Source organism: Daphnia magna, linkage group LG1 (assembly GCF_020631705.1).
Source record: "Daphnia magna isolate NIES linkage group LG1, ASM2063170v1.1, whole genome shotgun sequence".
NCBI classification, from domain to species: domain Eukaryota; kingdom Metazoa; phylum Arthropoda; class Branchiopoda; order Diplostraca; family Daphniidae; genus Daphnia; species Daphnia magna.
In genome coordinates this window covers 9814833-9825611 of record NC_059182.1, presented here as the reverse complement: position 1 = coordinate 9825611, position 10779 = coordinate 9814833, and the positions used below count along the sequence as shown (strand labels likewise).

General features: G+C 37.5%; 1 protein-coding gene across 1 annotated transcript; it reads right to left on the bottom strand.

Annotated features, from left to right (window-relative positions):
- Positions 1–1268: 1268 nt before the first annotated feature.
- On the bottom strand, positions 1269–6179 carry LOC116921158 (paired box protein Pax-1). Its single transcript, XM_032927428.2, has 4 exons — positions 5899–6179; positions 2808–3061; positions 2447–2615; positions 1269–2359 (listed from the first exon to the last, which is right to left on the bottom strand). The coding sequence occupies exons 1-4, from the start codon at positions 5900–5902 to the stop codon at positions 1782–1784; spliced, it is 1005 nt and encodes a 334-aa protein (XP_032783319.1). The 5' UTR covers positions 5903–6179; the 3' UTR covers positions 1269–1781.
- Positions 6180–10779: the final 4600 nt, after the last annotated feature.

Here is a 10779-nt window from a genome sequence, read left to right as displayed (position 1 = left end):
AAAATTTCGTAATAACGAGCCTAGATATTCACAACTCCCGAAAAAAAAAAAATTAATTAAAAAAAAATAGCACGGAAGCACTAGACTAGCCGGAAAGTTTCGTTAATTGCTGTTCTTATATATATGAATTTATCTTCAGCTTTAAGGTATTGGTATAAGCACGACTAATTTAGAACGTCACTTTAGAAAAGAACACGCTAAAACGACGCAACTGTGTCTCCGTGTGCCCCCTTCCTCCCTTGCCTACTTATCTACCGTAATATAGGAAGAGGCGGGTCTGAGAGACTTCCCTGCGCTACAGTTGATATTTTCGACATGTTCATGACAGGTTGAGTGATTTATGTTGCCGATAAAGCTGGTTAAAGGCCGGTGAGCTAGCTCTAGGTTGACGTGAAACAAAAAGAAAACTAACACGGAAATAGAAGAAACTTTTTCTGATATAAACCTAGCTTCTGTTTCAACACACTTTCGGCTGAAGTTTCACTCGAAAACTAAAATAAGCATTGGCTAAGCCTCCAGTGCTTGATGGCTTCTCGATTAATTTCTGCTTCCTTGCTGCCTCCATAACCATATTGCCCAAGGAAAAGCGTTTGCCGATATACCGATCGCGCTGTTTCTTGTTTTCAGATACTAAACATTTCATTTTCAATAGCGTTTCGTAGTGTTTCCATTCTGTATAGACAGGTATTGAACATGTGTACATTGAAAATGTATCAGAGAAACATAAAGTACATCGATGGTTGTGTTAACCGAAAATAGCATAATAGCTCTACTGTGGTAACAGATGTTCCTCTCCTTAACGACACTGTGCGTGTAAGTTTTATTTCGACGTCCCATTATTGAAGTTCATGTGCGGTAATAGTATAGATGTTGCGTACTGTAAATATGCAGTATATTTGTATACAGTCTTGCTTTCTTTGGCTTTTCACAATTGCACTGCATAAGAGCCAATCGCTATTATCCATTAAATCAAAATGTGCAACATTTGGGGTGAAACATACTGTAGCTATAATTATAGTTACAGGACTGTTGGTGATAAGCAGACACAATTTTAAGTAAACTAGACTATCCGAGACCAGTCATGCAACGAAACAGAAAACAGGAAGCAATTGACGGGAGCAACAGCTACCCGATGCGGTAACTGGCTTTAAGAATTGAGAATTGAACCACATTTACTATGCTAATGGTCAATTTCAAAATTTTCAATCGCAATCATTATTAGTAATTTGAACAATTTTTATCCCCGAAGCTAAAAACTGATTTCTGGGTTTTGTGGTCAAATGTTATGTGTATGTTTCTAGTTTAAAATTCGTTACATCACATAAATGTACACACCACAGGAAAGACGAAAATTGTTTAAATAGATGAAACTGATGTCGTTGTAAGGCCTCAAGACTCAATGATTAATAATAACAATAATAAAAAATAAATTCTGTAATTACGCTTATTTCATATACAAAATATTACATTTCAGTCTAATGAAACCCATTTGGCTTTTGTAGGCACATCTTCGAGCAGAAATTCGGCTAAAGGTATATATAGCATCATATAACAATGATCATCGAGGTGTATCGAGCAATCTGCTATGATTTTATGACAGCTTTGGATATTGATAAAAAGCAAAAAAAAAAAAAAAAAAAAAAAAAAAAAAAAAACATAACGAAGATGCAAAGCAGTTTTTCAAACATTTTCAATTTTGAAAAATAAAGCCACATAAAAACCGTAAAAACCACTTTAAGTAGAACAAAGTGAATGAACTGGAAGAGGTAAGTTGTTTTAGACTAGGCCATGATGCCATGGACACTGTTGACAATGGATTGTCCGGAACCGTTAGTCATCATGGGACCCGAGTTCATCAAAGAACTAGAGGATCCATGCTGATGGCCTGCCGCTGCTGAATTGCACGATTGTAGGTACATGTAGTAATTGTAATTGTAGTTGTAGTTGTGCGAGGCGGATGGCTCTGAACTGGCGCAGACAGGCGTCGATTGCGTCGCAATTGTCATGGGGGGCGCTTGCGGGGGTCGAAATCCAAGACCGACGTTGATGTTAAGACCGACACCAAGGATGTCCGTGACACTGTGAGAACTAGGCCACGATATGGCCGGAGATGGTCGATTTGGCGACAGAGGTGGATTGTTACGTGGCGACATGTGATGTCCGATACTTGTCGCTGCGATCGGCGACTGATGATGAATGCCGACACCGACCCCGACGCTAACTCCACCGTAAGTGGAATACGGTGGGTACAAAGGGTTGTATAAAGCCGTTACGGAAGACGAGGTCTGATTAGCAGCACCAGACGTTGTGATCGGATGGTGATGGTGGTTGTGCTTGTCGTAATGCACGACTCCATTTCCTATTAAAATAATGTTAGACGTTACAGCTATGTGTTTCCGGTAAATCAAACGCTGTGACACTTCGACAACACTGAATGCCAACTTGCCTGTCAGATGAGCCATAGTTCCAATTTTGTTGCGGAGTATCCGAGAAATAGAGCTCACTGAAGGAACGTTATACTTGTCGCAAACTCCGTCGGCTAGAAGTCGATCGCGGATTTCCCAAGCGAAAATTCCAGGATCCTTACTTTTCAAATCTTTAATGTATCCCACTACCTACGGCGATTGGCAACAGGTTTTAGCATACAGTGAATGATAGATGATATTTGAGCATGTATAGGGGAAGGGGGCGGCAGAGAAATGAAGGTTGAATAAGATGTCACGAACGAAGAGGGAAACGTTAGACTAACAACTGCCAAATTCTAGAGTCAAATTCAGGATATAGTTTGCTATAGATTTTTAACGGACCTTGGGGGTAGTGACTCTTGGTTTTGATCCTCCAATGGCTCCTGGTAAAATGGAGCCCGTTTCGTGGTAGCGGGCCAGTATTTTTGAGACACATCCGTGGGAGACTCTAAGTTGTCGCGATATGTCACATGGGCGGATGCCAAGTTGAGCCAATTCAACTATCCGCAGTCGAACTGCATTAGGCAGGGGTCGGCCATTTACGAATACTCCACCGAGCTGATTCACCTCGCCATATTGCGATATTTGCGTATCGCCTATTTCCAAAAATGCGTCGATTAAAAACTTGTAGGGTATATCAGTTCCACTCAAATTTATCTATTCTCTTTCTCCCAGGTAAACAATTTCAGCCGTAATCCAATACTTCACGGGGAAACTTTTAATAACGTTCATTCTATACTGTAACACTTCGCACTAGAAATTTTACCAAATAAATAAAATTGCATCAAATCAGCTTGATGTATTGAACGCCTTATTTGACTTAGGATTTTCGTAAAATACCATTTAATGAACGTGGATCATGGGGCTCTTTGAAGCATCCTGAGAATTAAACTTGAATGTTGGCATTCTCGTGCGATTTGCAACAAATCCTCAAACTAAATAAGACGCGAAATCCTAGTATTCTAATGATGCAAATATTATGATGAGCACCTGCCCACATTTTCGTGTGCAGAACAAATACCACGCGCTAAAAGCAGCGGAGACAAAGAGAGAGAAAAAATGGGAAAAACAAAAAAAAAAAAAAAAAAAAAAAGAGAGGAAGAATTTTGGATGGCGGATATATCCTTAGAAGTTATACTTGAAACATCCAGTTTCGAGCATGACATTGACGTGCTGCCTGCATGCTACCAAGAAATCTTTTCTCGTCCTCTTAAACTGGAAAAATGCATTGCGTGAGATGGGCAAACATCGTCATCCCGATGGCTCGTTCATGACATTCTGGCATATTTTAAATCGTTGGCAAAAGTACAAAGACAGAAATTGCGGGGTAAATTCTTTTTTCTTAAGGAGGGAGAGGATGGGGGGTGGTGGAAGAGGGGATACAAAATAAAAACTAAAGTCGCTGCCCGTAGCAGAGTTTCCGACATACCTAATATAAGGCAATTCAGACAGTGCTACTGAAAACCCAAAACTGGATTCTGTTGAGGTAAATTGTCTTAGTAGCCTAGGTATACTTATTTGTAAAAAATGGAATAAAGCACAAATTTGTTGAGCGCTTTCTTGAAGCGTGAAACATGCCAAGCTCATATCAAACAGATACGTTAAACAGATATGTCAAACAGATATGGCAGGATACTCGTATAGCCTACGTCTATAGCCTGTAGCTGGGATAAAGTTAGAGGGAAATCGCAGCGTAAATTTTAATTCTATATTATAGTTCACTCTGGGGTAAGTGTATTTAATTGAACGTATTTGGAAACGTAATGGGACGTGTTCACTAGCCTATACAGTATATACAGATATATATGATTTAGGAGTGGGCATTATCTTGAGGAGTGAGGAGAAACTGCGGCGAGCAATAAGTTTAGGCAACAGTAAAGCCCCTGAATAAAAATTGTTTCTATAATAGGTCTATCAGTATATAATAGTTTATGTTTATATACATTGAATAAAGCTGATGAGGGTCTTAGAAACTTGCTTCTTAGATAGTAGTTTTGGGTATTTTGGGGCGTTGCAGCCGCATGTACGGTTAAGGATCGAAATTGACCGAATTGAACGGTATTCTTCATGAAATGTCAGATTTTAAAAGCTCGTTTTCAGAATAACGAAGGAAAGGCTAGTTATTTCGCGGTATTGATGGATAGACTAAAGATTCTTATAGGGGGAAATTTTAGGTTAATATTTGCTTATGTTTCCGCATTGGTCCCCGAAGTTCTCTTTTTTATTTACCCTGTGATATGATATAGCATAACTGCAGTGGTGTTATTAATTTTATTACGGCGGTTTCCAATACCCGTTTGTAACATGATAATTTGGGATCTATCTTTACAAAATACAGCTTTGATAATCCTCATAAGATACTCCAGTTTTAAGTATTTAATGTGCTTTGGCTATAGCTCATAAAAGACAGTAGGCTAGTCTAGCTAATATTTCATTGTAGGATAATAGGCCATCAATGCTAGAAATAGCAAGAACCACTTCAATGTAGGCTATAGGCTGCTGTGCTGGACTGTTTCCATGGAAAACGATAAACTTGTTTGAAAGCGATAAATAAGGGGACCATTAGATATTGAGGGTAAAGAAACTAACAATGAATAAAAAATAATTCAGCAGATCGTGATGACCGGCAGTGGACTAGTTGGTTAGACTATAAGGTTTGTGCAAACAATATTTTGAAAAATTACAAAAATTAGTTCTAACAACGCAACAACGAGATGCTATAGGTCTAATAAAAAATCTTCTTAAATAAAAACTAAAAAGATCAGTGCAAAATCCTCTTTAGAAACTGCGACAAAATCAGTAAATACTATCTTTCCATATGCTGTATAGGCCTATAAATTAGAAAACCTTAGAGTCGTATATTACTGGAATAACTTGGGATATCTCCACAAGCAAGCCATTATTTGGGTTGTCATGAACAAAACAGAAGAAAAACGCAACGAACACAATCGAGAGACCACGGTGACCCGCAACATCTGCACATTTACACGAGATAACTATATATGAACGGGATTTTCTGATTTGATAAACACAACCAGTCAACACAGACATAAACCAGGCGCCGCACGATAAGTCGTGACATCCCACACAGAATAAGCTGCGTGTGGTCGAAGAAATGGTAATATCAACACTGACCGTCGACCACAAAGGTCACAAACTAGCTCAAAGGGGATACGTTAAAACTTGTTTTTTTAATTTTAGTGCCTTTTACCCTCGCTGATTCAGTGTTTCAGCACTTGGGTTAAAATACGGTAATTTTTCTTTTGTTTAAGTTCGTAATAGTGTCCCAATGCGAAACTTCGTGCAACAACATAGAAATTGTAGTCTACTGCGGGGCTCGTCCGACCAAAAGTAGGAAAAAACTTTAGAGGTAGCCTATCTGCTTACCGACGGCGGTTGCCAACCTATGCGTTTTAGTGAACAGATTACTTGCCCATTTTGTAGAGCGATTGTTTCGCTTTGCTTCGGCCGTTTGTAGTTGTGTTTTTCGAAACCGAATTCTTATATGTTGATGCGGCGGGATTCCGATTTTCGGGGAAAAGTCTGGTTAATCAGACTTCGCACGTTGTAAAGAAAGTTCGGCGGTCCGAACAACCACTTGCCAAAGAAAACACACTATGGTACTGTTCACTGCCGTTTAAAGATGGTCAAAATTTCCGTAACAAAATGAACCGAAGCCGAGCACATGGCTTTCCATACTACAGCACTAGTACTTCTTCCTATTAGGCTTCATCCGTTTCAACTCCATTGCCCAACCCGCAAGAACGTGTTCGTAGGGCTAAGTGGGCGGGCTAGTGATCCATGACTTCCAATAGAAATCCATCCTTTACTTTGCTACCGCTGATTGGTCTGTATAGGTCTCTAAAAGAGCGCTGGTATGACCGCTGAGAAAGAAAAGTAGTCTGCATCGGTCAGGTTTATCAAAAGATTTGTTTTTGTGTATTTCCGACTAGACCCTACTGGTGTGAATATAGAAAATCAGTGAAATCCAACATTGTAGATTTGTAGCCTAACCTTCCTTTCCTGAGAATATTTTGATTGCTCATCTCACGTATATTTCTGGTTCCATATTGTGATTGAATCAATTGAGAATTGTACTATCAAGTATTTGAAATACGTTCTGAAATGCTTGAATAGAAAAATATTCGCCTTCTTTGACAAGCTATCGGGTTATGATATAGTATTGGATTTCAAACTGAACGCGGGCTGAGTAGCTTAGGCTCTATATATGATTGCATATATAGCCTATAATATAAGGCAAACACAGCAATATATTTTAGTCTACTGCAATTCTACATATTTTGGAAGCTTTTTAACTAGTGTGCTTTTGCTACTATATTCGAAACGGATTGATGGCCTATAATGGCAAACAAAACGTCGTTTGTTGTGATTAGTTTATAAGATTGTACTTTATTTTTCTGGGAAGTGTCACAAAAATAATTGAAGGGGGTTTTTATTTAGAAATAGTCTTCTTTTTACGAATTAGTCTAGTCGAAGTCACGGCTGGGTGGGCCGTCGTTACGCGTCAATCATCGATTGTCACATTCGTTAGTCTAATGGTTTAGAAATGATAGCCTAGTAGGGGAGAGTGGGGGCAATTGATACACTTTTTGGTTTTTTGTATTTCTTGAAAAAAAAACTGAAAATTTAATATAAAAATTATATAGAATTGTAGCCTATTATCTCAGCTACTAAACGATATTTTTTTTTATGAGAAAAGATTAATTATAATAGTAGTAAATTGTAAAAAACTGAGGTCGCTTCGAGTGTTTCAATTGCCATGGTAGCAGGGCAATTGAAACGGTGTGACGACGCAATTGCAACGTGGGTTTTCCCATAAGGAAGCTTCTTCATACCCACATAAAATGAAACTCACGATATCTCAGCAGCCCCAACTGCTAGTGTGATCAAATTTTACCATTAGGTACAATGCGATTTACAGATTTTTAAAATATGCTTAAAGCAGATCGTAATTTAGTTTAAAATATTTAAATAATTAAATTTAAAAAAAACCATTAAGCAACATGCTTTTTTTAATAAATCCCAAACAGCGAATACAAGTACTATAGTTGTGTTAACATGATGATTTACATTTGTTAAAATGAATTACGTCAAATACTTGCAAAAAAAATGCAACCACTCGCAGACAGGGAATATAAACAAAGTGTTTCAATTGCCCTTCAATAGGGTCATCGTTACATTTAATTATTTAAAATTATTGAAGAATGCATGGAAAAATTAAATGACATTAAATTGTAGAAAAATGAATTGCAAATCATCTGAAACTAATTTTATTACTAAAGCGTAGCGTTTTAGGGGTTAAAACAAAAAAATTGAAAACGCAAATTTAACAAATGGAGAACAAAAAACAGGTTTTTCGAGATATCTTAAAAAGTTTTGAATAAAAAAACTCGTAAATTTTTCTAAACTTGTAAACCCCCCCTTTTTTTTACCCTTATTTTTTCAAGAAAATTCCTCTCATACGGCGAGAGAAACAATTTTTGTTTCAATTGCCCTGTGTCTCAATTGTCCTGTGTCTCAATTGCCCCCACTCTCCTCTACATGTAGGGGAGGGTGGGGGGCTAGCTGGCTGGTTATTTTATAGGGCAGAAGAAAACCAGTTCAGAAACAATGAAATACCTCATGCAAAAAAAAAAAAAAAAATAATAATAAAAAAATTGTAATAATGTATTTTCCATCCCTTTTTTTAATTGAAGGTGGTTATATAGTGTTTATGTCTTAAGTTTCTCACCCATAGAAATTACTCTCGAACTTCACTTTTTTGTGATGTTATTCCATTTTGTTTTCAACATTTTTGACAAGAATTCTCATTTGAAATACATGGGCCTATACTTACCCCGCAACCGCCGCCAACTTGTCCCGTTTGAGGGGCTTGTTGACAAAATTTTAAAACTTTTCAAACGTTTATTTCAGTATAAATTATTAAACAGCTCAATAAAAGCTTATAGTATTGTATAGCTAAAATAAAAAAATAATACGAGAAAGCTGATTATCGGAACTTTATTTTAAGTCTTGACGGCTTTCGAAATATGAAAAATTAAAGAAATGGGTGACGAAAATAAAAAAAGGTGACCGACTAGTCCTACCCTCTCCTATAGGCGACATGGTATCTAATCTGCCATATAACCTGATTGCATTATTTAGGAGATCGATTTCGGCAGAATTTTCATAATATTATTCATGCTGTTCATTTAGTTAGGCTACTTGCAGCGCATCCCATTTTTCAGTTTTTAAGACAATTTTATCAAACTAAGACGCAGCATCATAATAAACAAAAATCTATAAAAAGTAATAAGTTGAATATACAGTCGTGGCTGTTACTGTGTATTGGCGGATTATATAAGCCTATACAGTAGCGGTCCACGAAGTGGGACAAGTCGTGCGAGGGGAGAAGCTTCCCACTTTGCCGGTTTGTCCCATTTTTCCCTTAAGAACAATACAAGAAGGGTCTTGCAACTGCTAGAGAGATGTGACCTTGTTGCCCTCAGCACTGTTCCCGTGGCCCAATATTTGTTGCTGAACCCGATACATGAAGTTTATCATTAAGAAAGTGTGTACGTACGCACTTTCTGTTTCTCTTATTCATCACAGCAAAATATTACGTATATTACATCAATAGAAGTACATTGCAAATAAAAAAACATTTTCTAGGTTTAATCGTAATAATATAGAACACATGAAGTAGACTAGAAATCACAAAATTTTGATTGAATTTCACAAGGAATTTTTTAATATGATTGGCGAGTTATCTCAATAATTAAAGGGTTTTTTTTACTCGGCAGCGATTTCCATCATATATTTAGGGCAGAAAACCGGTTAAAAAGGGTTTGAAGTTTAAACCCCCGCGCAAGTTCAAAGAATACAAGGCTAAAGGGGTCTTTTTGGTGCAGGCTCCACCCCTTCCCACTTTGTAGGAATTCCCACTTTGCGAGCCTTCCACTTCGTGGACCGCTACTGTATATGGCAGAAGTTGAGGTACCTTATTTGTTAGACTTTTTTATTTCTTAATCCCTACCCTCCGTCCATATTGACTTAACTCTTCGTTTAACATCAATTACTATTTTACCACGATGTGGGTTAACCAATGTCGGGACCAATGTATTGAAAGTGCTAGAACAAATTCAAATTTCAAACAAACCAAAATTATTTAAAATTATTTTTCATTTCTGAGCTCTAGAGCAAATGCCATGAAACGATAAAACTGCAACGGAGTTATAGATAAAAGTAAATTATTAGGTCAATATATACAAATGCTCCAGTGCTCTAGTGTTAGATATGGAATTTACACGGACCCCCTGGTGGCATGATGCGATACGATGACAGGTACAATTCACAAAGGCAACTTTCTCCCTGTTGTCAAGTGAACTTTCCCCAAAATGGAGTTGTCTTAGAAATGTATCTTTTTAAGATGTCTTCTTCCACACATACTGTATATACTTAATTTTTCTTCTTTACATAAATTACTATTTTATAACGATGTGGCATACGACTAGCAACCCTATTAGTTTTCGTTCCCTAAATAAAGTCCCATTGTGGTAAAATAGTAATTGATGGTAAGAAGAAAAATTAAGTAAATAAGGGTGGAAGAGTAGGGGGAAAGAAACAAAAAATTTAACAAATAAGGTATCTCCACCTCTGCAATAGCCTCATAACATCCGACAATACACAGTAAAAAGACAGGTTTTTGAGCTACACGTAAAAAAAACTTTTAGCCGTGACTGTACAGTTATTTGACCGAGTGAATATTTTGATGTAAATGTGAAATGGTTTGTTTTGATTTTGCTTGTGTGTCTAAAGTAGGGTTCGGTCCTAGACCTGGCTTACTACAGGAAGGTACTGGCGCAACGTTAAAAAAATTAAAAAAACCTTTTTACGTATGTGGCGTCGGTAGACCTTCAAAATAAATTAAGTAACAAAATCCATTACACATTTTAATATTTAAACCTTTACTAGGTCAAATAAAAAAATATATATTAAAAGGTCACCTGTCAATCGGGGAATAGTTTCCCTCTCTCCCTCCCAACTCCGTCTCGTTCAGGGGCCTGAACGCTGTCAGGCAAAACATGACGACAACTCCTGGTAGGGTTCAGGTCCCTGGCCTCAATTTGCAGCAAGAGATAGGCAGCTCAATTCGCTATACTAGCGCAACTTGCCTTACGCATTCAGTTGCAACTCCATCTCGTTCAGGGACCTGAACCCTGTCAGGCAAAAACACAAAACCCCCGAGCCGTTATTTTTTTGTTTTGCGTTTGTTATTATTTATGTTTATTGTTTATTTTTCTTTCTGTTTACT